The sequence below is a fragment of the Lepidochelys kempii genome, chromosome 1 (genome assembly GCF_965140265.1).
Source record: "Lepidochelys kempii isolate rLepKem1 chromosome 1, rLepKem1.hap2, whole genome shotgun sequence".
Classification (NCBI taxonomy): domain Eukaryota; kingdom Metazoa; phylum Chordata; order Testudines; family Cheloniidae; genus Lepidochelys; species Lepidochelys kempii.
In genome coordinates, this window is record NC_133256.1 from 124,426,436 (window position 1) to 124,441,905 (window position 15,470).

The 15,470-nt window shown below is 42.8% G+C and overlaps 1 protein-coding gene across 2 annotated transcripts; it reads left to right on the forward strand.

Annotated features, from left to right (window-relative positions):
* Positions 1-511: 511 nt before the first annotated feature.
* ASMT (acetylserotonin O-methyltransferase) lies at positions 512-11,888 on the forward strand. 2 transcript variants are annotated; one of them, XM_073327799.1, is made up of 8 exons: positions 512-583; positions 2,218-2,392; positions 4,056-4,185; positions 5,141-5,209; positions 5,767-5,885; positions 9,214-9,354; positions 10,580-10,702; positions 11,341-11,888. In XM_073327799.1, the coding sequence occupies exons 1-8, from the start codon at positions 512-514 to the stop codon at positions 11,550-11,552; spliced, it is 1,041 nt and encodes a 346-aa protein (XP_073183900.1). In that variant the 3' UTR covers positions 11,553-11,888. The 2 variants fall into 2 exon arrangements, with proteins under 2 accessions (XP_073183900.1, XP_073183910.1); XM_073327809.1 differs by having other exon boundaries at positions 2,218-2,383.
* The last annotated feature ends 3,582 nt before the right edge of the window (positions 11,889-15,470 follow it).

Consider the following 15,470-nt stretch of genomic DNA (forward strand, 5'->3'; position numbering starts at 1 on the left):
ATAAATAAGGATCTATATTTAAGGATCCCATAGTTCCACACTGGTGCCAAAATCACCCACTCAGAACAGCACAGAACTAGTATAAAAGTTTGCCGTTGTACCATGGTTGTGATTAGACCCTGAATTAATGTAACTGATTTATTACGTCTTGATAAACTGTAACCTCCCCTGTTCAGGATTTCGACATTGTAAACACTATCATCTAACCATCTTTATTTTGCTTTCTTTAACTTCTCATTAGCTTTTAAAATGCTATTTTGGCTGATAAAATACATAAATTCATAGTAATTCTCCAGCCTGTACTTTATGGACAGAGCCAAAGAACAGCAAGAAACCTAATAGAAGTAACTGGTTGATTCAAATTCTTCAACCAATATGTGTGTGTTTTAATAACATCTTTCTCACAACTAATAAGGTTAAGTGAACTCCCCAGTGTGATCTGTACTTAGTGAAAAAGAGGCTTATTTAAATGACGAAGGCAAGAAGATCTCTCACAGAGTGCTGAAGGAAAATGAGCTCCACACAAGACCTTGACTATCCTCAGATCTTATTTCAATACAACAATGGGTTTTTAGTCTCAAAGGTAAGAATGACAAATAATGCTTAGAAATTATATTAAAACTAGGTAGGTAGAAATTTCCAAACTCAATTTAGATGGTTATTTTAAATCTCAAGAAAGGAACAGACTCAATACAAGGGGTTCCAATTTTAACCTCAATCTCTTAGGAGTTCGTCAAATTTTATCTTGAAATAGTCATGATGAAAGTTTGCAGAAAAAAACCTGTAAGAAATGTCACCTTCAAAGATGGGCCAACTCTGAGATAATTTATCCAGCTCCTTAAATTTTGGGGTTTTGGGTAAAGGGAACCCAGGTCTGCACCAAGTTGTATTATTATAAAGTCTTCCAAATGATGTTTTGCTAAATTAAAATCACCCAAAATCATGCCAGTCTGTTTTACTAAGAGAATATCTCCACATACCTCTAAATTTTGGGTTTTCGGATAAACAGACCACAGATCCAAATGACCCTTGGTTTTGATTTTGCAAAATCTAACTCCAGATAACACAGTTTTGCAAAAATATACTCACCTACAGTGAATTTTGCATATCTGTATTTACCTTGTGCTGCAAAAGAGAACACAGTGGCTTATTTATATTCTGGCAGATTATATCCCTTGGGGGCAAAACGGATCTAGTTTAATGACTGTCTTTCAAGAAACAGAATGGTAGTAAGGCAGAGGTGGAAACCCAGAGATTTCATTTCCCTCCTTGAAGATATTTTTACAAACCATGTGTTCCAATTAGTATTTAATATTTCCTGCTCTGTCAAAAGCCAACACAGCAAAACAAGAAATACCATTCATAGGTGTGTGTGTGTGTGTGTGTGTGTGTGTGGTGGTGGGGAATTAAATGCCCAATGAGTCTCCTTTCCACTGTGGAGAGAATATAGGCTAGTTCAAATAATAACAGTTTTCTAAGCACCCAGAGAGGCAGTGAATGGCCAATATTTTTCAAATTCACACTCTTAAAATATATTTTTGAAAGATAATCGGAAGGTAATTTTGATTCTGCTGGATAGTGTTATGTTATCTCTTAGAAGGAGAGGGGGAACTCTGTGGAGGTTTACAAAGGATCATGGCAAGCAGGAGATTAGAACTGGCACGCTCTGGCATTTTTGTGAACGTTTTCTATGACCATAAAATATGCAATCTAGCATTATGCGTTCCATGCTAGATAGAAAGACATATATAAAAAGACATTTGTTACAATTTGGGGATAGGCTATTAGATCTATCTAAGGGCTCCAAAGCTTTTAGGATTGTTTCTGGTTTTGCTGCATGAGACTTTCATAGTTTTTTTTAACAATACGTCACATCATCAGTCTATTAATCATAGCACAGTGCCTTTAAAATGTGGTATTGTAAGGGTCTGTTCTAAACCTATAAAGGCAAAAAAATGCATACACAATACCTGGCCTGAATATGTGATTATTTAATGGGTAGATCAGCATGGAACAGAAATGAAAGAAGCAGCGCAATTTAAGCAATGGCCTCAGTGCTAAAAGCAACTGCAGTTTAATCACAGCATTGCGATGGTTGAAAAACACTTTAGTGGTGGTTTTTACAATTCTTGTAAAATTTTCTCACTTAAGGAGCTGCTTATTGGGGGGGATCTGCACTTTCTCTTACTCCCCTGCCCCACCCCCGTTTGCTTTCAGATTATGTTTACCGCCTGTGAGTTGGGAGTGTTTGATCTATTGCTGGAGTCGGAAGGGCCCCTGTCTTCAGATGCCATTGCTGAACGTTTGGGCACCAGCGCCAGCGGAATGGAACGGTTACTTGATGCCTGTGTGGGATTAAAGCTCCTGGGAGTCGAAATGAAAAGTGAAGGAGGTAATGTTGTCAGGAAGGGAGAAGGCTAACAATTCAATCACTGTTGGTTTTAAGGTTTCAGAGTAACAGCCGTGTTAGTCTGTCTTTGCAAAAAGAAAAGGAGTACTTAAGGCACCTTAGAGACTAACCAATTTATTTGAGCATGAGCTTTCGTGAGCTACAGCTCACTTCATCGGATGCATACCGTGAAAACTGCAGTAGACATTATATACACACAGAGACCATGAAACAATACCTCCTCCCACCCCACTCTCCTGCTGGTAATAGCTTATCTAAAGTGATCATCAAGTTGGGCCATTTCTCCCCATGGGAATCAAGCAGTGCTCTCAGGATTAATATAAACCCATTGGTACACTGGGTCAGAAAGAGTATTCTTACTGTGTTTGCATAGCAGAGGGACTGCTAAATAAACATAAAAGAAGAATGGCCTTTTTACAAGTACCTTCTCTGCTCTTAGGCCATGTCTACATGGGGAAGTTATTTTGGAGTAAGGAAGGGGGAACTTGAAGTGCTATAGCCATTCCACAGTAGCTCCCCTGATGGATGCTCTTATTCTGGAATAAGAGTTAGTTTGTTTCAATTTAGCTTGGCTTGTTCCAGTTTAGCTTGATTCACTTCCAAAATGGATTAATCTAAATTGGAAAAGGATACTGATATTCTACAAAAATAGTGTCAGCACAGGGAGCTCTAATAAACAGCTTTTCCAGTCCATTTCAACATATGGACAAGCCCTTAGAAATCTGTGGCCAGTTCAGAAGCCACCTACACCCTTTCCATGGAAAACAGCCCAGCTGCAGAAGCCTAAATGAGGCAGCATCCACCCTGCTAATGGAAGTTCAGCTGGATGCTTCAAAGGAACTTTTCTCCTCCGTGGCAGCCACCCCCGTGGAGAGCACACACAGAGACTTTCCTGGAGCTGCCCATACCTCAGTCTTCCCATCACAGACAGCTGAGGAAAAGATTTAAAGCCTAATCTGGCTCTCATTGAATTCAGTGGGAGTTTGCCTCTGTTGTAAGAGAGAGAACACATTCTATAGCAACCCATATGTCTGTCCATTAAAGACATATCGTGAGCATGGTACGAGTCCAAAGCTTTGCATCTGTGAGATGACTCCGATAATCAGCCAGCGAGAATACTGAAATTCAGTAGCAGTAAATGGCCTCAGAAGTGTCTGAGCTATTCAAGTTAGGGATAATGGGTGGTATTATGTCCTGGGGACTTAACTCTCCCCATTGGTTTCCTCACCAGGTAAAAAAAGACTGGTATGTTAGGTGTTATTGCTGAAATAAGAAGCTTTTGAGTATACATACTAAAAAGCATAGTGGCAAGAGATGTCACCACAGCCGTGTGGCTTATACATTTTCCTCTTGCTCTTTCACAAAAGACGTGCTGGTAGTGATGGAGTGTGCTTATAACATTCTGGAATCCTTCACTCCAGTTCTTGCAGAATCTGACGGGTAGACATGGTATGGTATGCTATGCATGCGTGCCCCCGGGCCCTCCCCCATCTCTGGTCTATCTAGAGTGGGGAATCTCCTGCAGTTTCTTTGTTGCTTTGGTTACATTCCTACAGCTTGTTCTTGTTATAAAGATTATGCTGTAAAACAGGCTTTGCACAATGACAAGTTTGTAAATGTTAACTTACCTTCTTTTTCCTTTTAGCCTTTTACAGGAACACAGAGCTTTCCAACCTCTATCTTACAAAATCAAGTCCCAAGTCTCAGTATCATAATTTGATGTACTACTCCAAAACCATCTATTTGTGCTGGCACTACCTGACAGATGCTGTGAGGTAAGGAGATGAAATCTTTTGTCGTTTGCACAAAATTCATGTGCCAACACCCAGTGCAGTAAAGCACTTTGCTACATTTGTGAACCTTCTCAGGAAGAGGCTTGTCTCTGGGGAAACAGTAGAAAATGAAGACATATGTAACCCAGACACGTCCTGGGTGTAGTGCTCTGTCCCACATAGTGGCACTGAGATCACTTGGAGATTAATGAATCTGCTACAGTGTTAGCTAACAGCTATGTGGCTTGAGGGGCCTGCATTTAGCTCCAGAGGTCCCAGGTTCAGTCCTGCCTGCTGATGATACTCATTGACTGGTAATTGTTTCAGAAGCATGTTGAAGTGCTAAGTATTGCTATTATTACATGTTTACTAGTGCTTCAGTGGATGAATTCACTGTAGATTCAGGAAATACACTTCTATACTATGCTTCTTTGGTGTGTCCCAAGGGGAACATTTAATCATGACAACAGTTTCTGTGGAGGGAAGCCCTCGGCCAGGCAAATGATGATGAATAGTGACTGAGGGATGCTTGCAGGGATCCTAATTGGTTTTGTTGCCAAAGGCAGAAGAAAGTGAGGAAGGAAGTCAGTGTATATTGGGCCAGAATCTCAGCCGGTACAGGTCAGCACAGCTCTTTATGGAGCTATGTCAATTTACACCAGCTGAGGATCTGAGCCCTGTCTCTGGTACATCAAATAGCAGTTGTGTTTCCTTCCTCCGAGTGGTGTCCAATAACGAACATAAAATAATAACAAAGTAGAGGTTGATTTCCTTTCTGAATCTTTTGGTTGTGGATTTCAGAATGATTCAAGAAATCAAACAAAGGGTAATGCCACAGGTGATTCCCTTTTTCCTTAATAAGTTTAATAAAATAGTACCTTTATAAGCCAAAATTGCCACCAATGCAGCAAGGTGTTAAACCAAAAATATGCTCACAATTTTCTAACTTTTTTTTAAGAGATGGGAAAAACCAGTATGAGCGAGCATTTGGCGTTTCATCAAAAGACCTCTTTGGGGCTCTCTACAGGTAATAATCAATTTAGTGTTGCGATGTTTTTTTCTATTTTGTATTACCATTTTGATGGTGAAATATGATGATTAGTCCTATTCACATGAAAACCCCGTCATTTCAATGGTATCCAGTGTTGAGAATATCTGTTTTTTCTAATATGCTTGTCACTTTGGTATCAAAGAAAAAAATTCTTACTTGCAACTTATCATGAAAAGCTTGTTATGTACCATAGTTGGTATACTGAAAAATTCCGTTCAATGAAAAACATCTGGGGACCCTGAGGCTTAGCATCATAACACACTGCTAGATGATAAGTGTAACATGTTTTTCTTCTGGTAAGTTTCATTAATATGTAGGAATATGAAATAGGGTGGATTTATTTTTAACGTTTTGAATAGCTAGTAGTGTAAGTTCTTTAATAGTGGACACAGTAGTCTATTGTGCATGCTGGCGTAGAATCAGGGTTTAATATAGTATTTGAGATAATAGTTCGTGAAAGAGTAATATGCTAGCCACCAATAAATGTGTCATAATTTACTTGTGCTACAAATAATGTTCTTTTAAATGACTAGATCAGAAGAAGAGATGATCAAATTCATGTATGGTTTAAATGCAATTTGGAGTATTTGTGGCAGAGATGTGATTGCTGCATTTGACCTTTCAGCTTTCACGGTCATTTATGATCTGGGAGGTAAGTGTCATCAGAACTTTGAACTGTTTTCTTTGGTAAGCTATGGATACATATTGCACTTGTTCTACGACCTGTGTGAGCAATGGAAAAACAGAACAGACTTCATGGCCAGGATCAATCACAAGGGAAGCATTTTACATTTTGAGCCAAAGTCCTATAAAAATATGAAAATGATAAAAGCATTAGAAAGCGGAATGTTTTCCTCAGTCTAAAGAACCCCATAGATCTAAGTAGCAGCTTATTTTCCTTCTCAATGATTGGTAGGTTTTTCTTTTGCCATTGCTTAAGAAATTCTGCCAGAACAGCTTCCAGGCTATTCTTCACTTCATTCAGTGACTTTAGGTTGATGAATTGCCTACATACATCTTACCACAAAAAAGCTTTACCGTTGTCTCTGTGTTTCAGTCCTGTCAGGATTTACAGCACCACGCAATCTCCATTTCTATTTCTCCCCTGCTGTTTTGCTCTCTCAAGTTTCTAAAACACAGAAAGCAGAAATGAGTCTGGCTAATCTGTTCTGGCCATTTTCACTTCTCAACCTCTAAAGCCATTCAGTATGCCTCAGCTGTGTCTTACTCTTCCTTGCAATGGCCTTACCTATGATTTTCCGATTAATATTGATGACAATTTTCTCCTGGAGCTGTGCATACCATTAGAACAGCCTCTGCCAGTGTAGTTCCCTTATGGCAGCAAATATAGCCCTGTAATTTGGCTGTAAAAATTCTGCAGATATTTTCAGTTACACCGCAATCACTTCTGTGCTTTTCATGATGCGACTGATGTATTAAGGTCTGCTGCAGATTGTGATGATGATTGATGATGTTTTCAGTGTCATGTATTATTATTTCAAAATTTTCTTGACTACATTTGTTGGGTTACTTCCATGCCCATCGCCCTGATTCAGCCTCAATGGGAATTATCATTTTTATTTAAGGATAGGCCTGTGCTTAAGCACCTGGGTGAATCAAGGTCCATAAGCATGATCTGGTCTGCCCTCCGACTATTTCATTTTAAGTAGATCTGGCTGGGAAAATGAATCTCACACTGCAAAAGTTTCAAGGTTTTAGAAATAAACTGTATCCCAAACTGGGATGAAAAGCCAAAATCTCAAACATTTTTGCAGAAGAGATATTCTGCAATACTTCATTTTGGAAACACCAAAGTGTTCCTGGAGGGGGAATATTTCAAAGTTTCTCAAATGAAAGATGCTTCTTGGGAGCTCTGCTCTGGGGCAACCCCACCACAGGAGCAGTTGAAGAGCCAGGGAGCTGGGGGATCCTGGAAAACTGCTTGCCAGATGGGTTGCTGGCAAGGTAGGGCAGGCAAGCTGGAAGTAAGTTAGTTATTCTGAAGCTTAACGTATTCATAGCCATGGAATCTTTCCAAATTGTCCCACACCCCACCCATCACTTGAACTCAACTTAAAGTCCCTTTCCCCCCTTCTGCCTTCTCCCCAAGACAAATGTACTGGTTGCCTTGAGATTTCAGTCCTCTGCTTCCTAGACTGGAATCAGTGTTTTTATTACAAGGGATTTAAAAGTGTTCTTGGTGGCTGTTTTTATAGAATTAACATTGAAGAGCCACCATAAAATTTGGTAGGCTCAAAATTTGGACCACTTGCTTCCCTCCCACCCTTCTTTCTGTTTGCAAAGTCCTTATACAGTAAATCTTTCTGTGCCCTTTTTCGGTCTGAATCCAAACCCTAAAATAGTTGAGGGGAATTGTCCCATTGACTCCACTGATCTTTGGAGCAGGCCGCTGTTGAATGCTCACTGCCTGCAGTCTTATGCAAATGACTAGCTCTGCAGGAACAAACCCATGTGCTTGTGGGATGGAGCAAAAGCAGCGAAAGCAGAGAAACCAGGTCAGTTTTCAGTTCATTGTTGTAAACAGTGAGAAAAACATGAATTTAAATATCATGGGGGAAATAACCTTGACGTATGCGGTCCTTTTAAGGTAAACTAACTCAACTCATGCTCCTCACCTGTTTCTTTCCCCTCTGGGGTTTGTTTTACAATACAGACAAAACCCATCCTGAACTTTAACTATATGGTAATGTTTTGAATGGTGAATATTGGATGTGAATTTTTCCCATTTTTAACAATTCAGTTATTTTTCTCATTGTGGCATTTTCTATATACCAAGACCTGGCTTTTGGTGTAAACCTAATGGGAGGAGGTAAGGGCTTTTGAAATCCAGCTTGTAGCGAAGTGTGCCTAGAGTTTTTCATAAAAAGAAAAGGAGTACTTGTGGCACCTTAGCGACTAACCAATTTATTTGAGCATGAGCTCTCGTGAGCTACAGCTCACTTCATCGGTTGCATACCATGGAAACTGCAGCAGACTTTCATGCATTCCTGCAGGGACTGTACTGATTGTGACCATCCTGGGACTTAGGAGACCTGGGTTCTATCCCAGCTCTGCCCTTGGTTGGCTGGATGACCTGAAGCAAGTCATTTCCCATCTCTGGGCCTTTATTTTTCCAGCCTTACAATGGAGATTGTGCCTCCTTTGTGAAGTGCTTTGATATTCATAGGTTAATAGCACTATAGACTCATAGACTTTATTATTTACTATATGCCGTCCTAATGATTGAAGATGGAAGCTTTAAAACAGAAGCATGGTTCGTTGATTTTAGATAAGGGGAATATCTATTGTGGTAGGTCACTGGTATTTTAGCTTTTAGTTTCATGTAATGCTGGTTGAAATTTTTTCAGAATATTTTCATTAAAAAATGAGGTTTCTGTTTTGTAGTATTCAAAAGAGACCCAATCTCATGTGTTTAACTTCTCATGTTTGATAGAAAACACTGAAATGGTTATCTCCATTTCCTGTTTAACAAAATGCAGGTTTTCAGTGAAATAAACGCCCAGTAACTGCATTCATTTAAAAAAAAAGTCCTAAAAAATTCCATGACAACTAAAACTTAGAAAAAGTCAATATTTCAGAATATTTTCATATTCAAAATGTTCATTTTTTGAAAGAAAAAACTCTTCCTTTGAAAGTTTCCAGCCAGCTATAGCTGCATCACACCATTAAAACAATACCCTTTACAGGCTGGTGGTTAGATCACAGGACTGGGAGCAGGGAAAACTGGGTCCTATTTCAGAGAAGACAAAGAGAGGCTGGGAGACCATGAACAAATCACTTACCTTGTTTGTACTTCAGTGTCTCCTTCTGTAAAAATGGATACTAACGTTAACCTATCTCACAAGGCAGCATGAGTCTGAGTTCATTGCAGTCTTAAGTTTCTGAGATGGAAGCTATTATAAAAATGACCAGTATTGTTATATTTGAGCATTTACCCTGTATTTCACTTTCACTATAAGGATGTGCAGGTGGTTTGGCCCAGGAATGTATTTCTTTGTACCCAAATTCTACAGTCACAATTTATGACCTACCTAAAGTAGTGCAAGTGGCAAAGGAGCGTTTTGTACCCCCGGAAGAACGTCGGATCACTTTCCATGAAGGTAAACTGGGTTCATTTTGTGTGTGCTCATCTGCAAAGAAAAATGTGCTGAAGGGACCATGTTTGATGATAACAGAGTGTACTGAGCAACGTTCACCCTGTGGATTGGGTTACTCACCTGGGAGAAGCTATTAGTTGCCAAGGATGCAAGTCTATACCAAGGCCTTGAACATCATCCCTATTAAACAGCAAAGTAAAAATTAAAAAACAAACTCCATGCTGTGTCCATCCTAGCCCTTCAGTGTCATGCGGTGGGGATGCGGCTTCACTGAACAATTGTGGGCAGGTCCAAAGCGTGCAAAATTGTTGAAAACAGTAGGTCGTTTAGATTAGTGCAATGTGACTGGCCACAAAGGCCCATAAGGACGTCCATGCTACGTTTGAAGGGATAAATGCTGTTGGGGTCCTGTTGCGATATAAATTGAGTGTTGAGGCATCTTGCTTTTAGATGTCTATTTTTATTATTTAAATCAAAATAAATGGTCAGTTTTGGGGGGGTGGGGATTGGAGGAGGAGGGGAGAGATAGAGAAAGGGGACCTGGCAGTGAAGAAGGGGAAAAAGTGGAGGGGGTGGGGGAGAAATGACCTAAAAGCAAAGACAGAGAAGTGTGACAGACGGTTCATATGGGTGAAGCAGACAGGAAAGAGAGAGAGAGAGAAATTAAATTGGTATTCAAGTGGATGGATAAAGAGCACATCAGCAATTATCCAATACTGGGAGATTTGCCCCCTAAGTGGGCTGTGAATCTTCTTTATTTGTACTGTGGTACTACCTAGATTGGAGGAGGTTTTTTAAATTAAATTGATGTAGAAGGAGGTGAAAATTAACTTTTTCTGGTTTGTTTAGGGAACTCTCACCATACTTTCTTTTTATTGCATTGTATGTACGTTCATTTCCGTCTCTTCGGAGAAATTGTGAAGCACTAAAATGTTTCCAAAGAATCAGATATGTCTCTTAAATGTTTGGTTGCTTACATTTTTTCAGGCTTCTTCCACACTTAACACAAGCATACCCCCTTCACACTGCCACACAGCATTGAGAATTTTTGCCCTACACTGTTAGTCACTGCTTTGCATTGGTCGTGAGCATGACAAGCCAGAAGAATGTAGTTTCCCAGCAAGTCTTTTGAGTAGTTTTAGAGCTAGCTTGTACTTTTTGCAATACCAAATTTAAAATGTTTGCCTATTCAGGCCTGTTTTTTTGCATTGTTTTTCTTTTTTTTCAGGAGATTTTTTTAAAGATCCAATTCCAGAAGCTGACCTGTACATTTTGGCTAGAATCCTGCATGACTGGGCAGATGACAAGTGTATGCAGCTACTAGCAAAAATTCACAAGGCTTCCAAGCCTGGTATGTTCTCCTCTTTGCAAAATAGAGATTTATATGCATCATTTGTTTTAGACTTTTTTTTTTTGAAGGGCCATTTAAATGAAAGACTAAGTAAAGAAACATACATTGAAAACTTTTCTCATTTTAAATCAGAGATTTGTATCCAGGCCATGTGAGTAATAATGGCCAATGTGAACATTTTCACAATTGGTTTCTAGGTTTGGGCACTTCACTTTAGACATGGAAGGCCAGATAGTTAAAGTTATTTAGGTGCCTAATGATGTTGACAGGCACCTCTTCAATTTTTGAAAATTTCCAGTCTGCATTTTTAGGTGCCATAGGGCTTAATTTTCAGAGAGGCTTGGCAACCACACCTCTGGGGTTCATTTCTGCCAGAGTAAATAAACGTTTCAATCCCAACTAATAGGTTCCCCTTCATTCTCTACTTTGAAGTACAGGAAATAAGTTAATTGATGCATAGAATCCCTCTCGCATCCCTCTTTCATTAAATACTGTAGCAATATAACGTGATTTTTCTTTTTGTATAAGGGGGATTACTAAGGTTATGGAAATACCTAAAAATGCAGTTGGAAAATAAGCTTTAGTATCCTCCTCTGACAAATCAATGTGTTTGTTTTTAAATCTCTTCATCCCACCAGGGGGCGGAGTGCTGCTGGTTGAAACACTTTTGAATGAAGACAAAACTGGGCCTATAGAAACCCAGCTTTACTCTATGAACATGTTGGTTCAGGCTGAAGGAAAAGAACGAACGCCATCCCAGTACAGCAAGCTCCTCACTGCAGCTGGTTTCAGAGAGATTCAAGTCAAGAAAACAGGAAAGCTCTATGATGCCATTTTAGGAAGAAAATAATTCTGTCTCTTCTTTCTTGTCTATTGTTAGATGTATGAATGCAGTGGAGTGATCAGCTTTTACTAGACTGCAGCAATGAACCCAGCTCATAGTTAACCTTGTCACTTTCTCTGTACAACAATACACTGTTAGAACTTTCATTCATTATGTATGTTGAGCCTACAGGGATTGACGGTCTGCCAGCTTGAATGTGACTCCTGTTTGGCTCTGGACTCTCTAACTGTGGGAATAAAGTAATTAACACACATTTAACAAGAAATAGCATCTGAAAGCAACAATATGGAAAGCTTATACTACTTGCATTATACATTTTTCAATTCTGTCAGACTTTGTACTTTCCCCATTTTTTGCATATTTAACATAATGTCTGACCCATCTGGGTTTGTACTCAGCTTTCTTTCTGCAAATATAAACTGTACATCACTGTACTGAATACTGTGGGATGCACTGAGATTCTATGAAAATGTATACAGTGTAAAGGGAGTGAACTTTTTCTTGTCAGGATTTGCCATCTTTCAGTTTCTTCAGATGTTTAATTCAGTCTCACATTACAACAACAAGAGGACCTCAGTATAATCATAGAATCATAGAATCATAGAATATCAGGGTTGGAAGGGACCCCAGAAGGTCATCTAGTCCAACCCCCTGCTCAAAGCAGGACCAATTCCCAGTTAAATCATCCCAGCCAGGGCTTTGTCAAGCCTGACCTTAAAAACCTCTAAGGAAGGAGATTCTACCACCTCCCTAGGTAACGCATTCCAGTGTTTCACCACCCTCTTAGTGAAAAAGTTTTTCCTAATATCCAATCTAAACCTCCCCCACTGCAACTTGAGACCATTACTCCTCGTTCTGTCATCTGCTACCACTGAGAACAGTCTAGAGCCATCCTCTTTGGAACCCCCTTTCAGGTAGTTGAAAGCAGCTATCAAATCCCCCCTCATTCTTCTCTTCTGCAGGCTAAACAATCCCAGCTCCCTCAGCCTCTCCTCATAACTCATGTGTTCCAGTCCCCTAATCATTTTTGTTGCCCTTCGCTGGACTCTCTCCAATTTATCCACATCCTTCTTGAAGTGTGGGGCCCATAACTGGACACAGTACTCCAGATGAGGCCTCACCAATGTCGAATAGAGGGGAACGATCACGTCCCTCGATCTGCTCGCTATGCCCCTACTTATACATCCCAAAATGCCATTGGCCTTCTTGGCAACAAGGGCACACTGCTGACTCATATCCAGCTTCTCGTCCACTGTCACCCCTAGGTCCTTTTCCGCAGAACTGCTGCCTAGCCATTCGGTCCCTAGTCTGTAGCTGTGCATTGGGTTCTTCCGTCCTAAGTGCAGGACCCTGCACTTATCCTTATTGAACCTCATCAGATTCCTTTTGGCCCAATCTTCCAATTGGTCTAGGTCCTTCTGTATCCTATCCCTCCCCTCCAGCGTATCTACCACTCCTCCCAGTTTAGTATCATCTGCAAATTTGCTGAGAGTGCAATCCACACCATCCTCCAGATCATTTATGAAGATATTGAATAAAACCGGCCCCAGGACCGACCCTTGGGGCACTCCACTTGATACCGGCTGCCAACTAGACATGGAGCCATTGATCACTACCCGTTGAGCCCGACAATCTAGCCAGCTTTCTACCCACCTTATAGTGCATTCATCCAGCCCATACTTCCTTAACTTGGTGACAAGAATACTATGGGAGACCGTGTCAAAAGCTTTGCTAAAGTCAAGAAACAATACATCCACTGCTTTCCCTTCATCCACAGAACCAGTAATCTCATCATAAAAGGTGATTAGATTAGTCAGGCATGACCTTCCCTTGGTGAATCCATGCTGGCTGTTCCTGATCACTTTCCTCTCATGCAAGTGCTTCAGGATTGATTCTTTGAGGACCTGCTCCATGATTTTTCCAGGAACTGAGGTGAGGCTGACTGGCCTGTAGTTCCCAGGATCTTCCTTCTTCCCTTTTTTAAAGATTGGCACTACATTAGCCTTTTTCCAGTCATCCGGGACTTCCCCGGTTCGCCACGAGTTTTCAAAGATAATGGCCAGTGGCTCTGCAATCACAGCCGCCAATTTCTTCAGCACTCTCGGATGCAACTCGTCCGGCCCCATGGACTTGTGCATGTCCAGCTTTTCTAAATAGTCCCTAACCGCCTCTATCTCCACAGAGGGCTGGCCATCTCTTCCGCATTTTGTGATGCCCAGCGCAGCAGTCTGAGAGCTGACCTTGTTAGTGAAAACAGAGGCAAAAAAAAAAAAATGAAAAGTATCACATTCAAAACTAATCAAATGAAGTGTTTCCCCCCACACTGTCTGTGGCACTCATGCTACAGGATACCACTGAGTCCAGGAGCTTAGCTGGATCCAGAAAAGGAGTAAACTTTTATATAGATAAGAGTATTGTAATACTCATTTATACAAAGCAATTTCTAGAACACTTAAAGTAGCTACTCTAGCACAGTGATGAGCTGCCAAAATCTTAACAACCGGTTCCCTATAAAAAGCTCTGATTTAAGCGATGTGCCAAGAGGTGGAGGAGGCGGGGGTGTAGTGGCAGGGAAGAGATTGCACAGAGGCAAAAGGGGCTTGTTGCAGGGGATGCAGTGGCAGGGAGGGAGTGGCACAAGGGAGAAGTGGTCAGCAGGGGGTTGTTGCAAGGGGCTGGCAGACAGGGGTGTGTATGTGCCTGGGGTTGTTGCAGGGGGGGTGAAGGTGGCAGGGAGGGGTGAGCTGGGGGGTCCCGAGGTTGATGCGGGGTGAAGGTGACCATGGCTGGCTGCTGGGGGTGGGGGCTGGGTGGCTGGGTGGAGGCTGCCCAGAGGCAAAAGTGGTGGGACAGGGTGGGTTGTTGGTGCAGGGATTGCACAGGATTGAAGGAGCTGGTTGGTGGGTGTTGGAGGGGGTAGCACTGGCTGGGGGAGGGGTGCCCGGGTTGCTCCCACATACACCATTCCCCAGGCCAGGGACTGGACCTGCCCACCCCCTGGTGCTCAGCAGATCCGTGCGGCTCCCCGCAGCCTGGCTAGGTACCTTGCAGGCAGAGTAGACACCCAGCTTCTCCGCCCAAAGAGCAGAGCGCAGCTGCGCCTTCTTCCCTGCGCCGCGGGCCAAGCTGGGCTCCCTGCTGCCCCCGGGGCTCTCAGCGGCGGTGCAGGCAGACAGCCCCCCCTGCGCCCAAGCCAGGCTCCCTGCCACCCCTGGGGCTCTCGGCGGCGGGCTGCCACCGAGATTCCCAGGGGCGGCGGGGAGCCTGGCTCGGCCCATGGCATGGGGAAGAAGGCACAGCTGCTACTGCTAGACCCTCCTCTTCCCTGCTCCACCGCCAGCTGCTCCCCCGGGGGGAGGGACTGGCCACGCCGCAGGCGTCCCCTCTGGAGCCAGGCAGCCTTGTGCTCCACTGTTTTAAAAATATGGGGGCGGGCACCGCTTTTTGGCGACCCCCCACCACTTGGTGCCCTAGGTAGCCGCCTAGTCCACCTAGTGGTTGCACCGGCCCTGCTTGACAGAACCCCCGGAACTCCCACGCCTACCCAACCCGTTCCCCGTCCCCTGCCCGCCCCCCCAGAACCTCCGACCCCTCCAACTGCTCCCTGCCCCTTATCCAACCCCTCCTCCCAGCCCCGGCCCAGCCCCCTTACCATGCTGCTCAGGGCAGCGTGTATGGATGCCACGCGGCCCACTGGAGCTCGCAGCCCCACCCCCTGACCATGCTGCTCAAAGCGGCAGGCGCTGCAGGGGAGCGGTCCAGAGCACTGGTGCCAGGGGCGTGGCACGCTGAGGCTCTGGGAGAGGGGGGAAGACGGGGGAGGGGCCGGGGGAGCCTCCCCGGCCGGGAGCTCAGGGAGCCGTAACAATTTTTAACAACCGGTTCTAAAACTGGTTCAAAATTTAACAACCGGTTCGCGCGAAC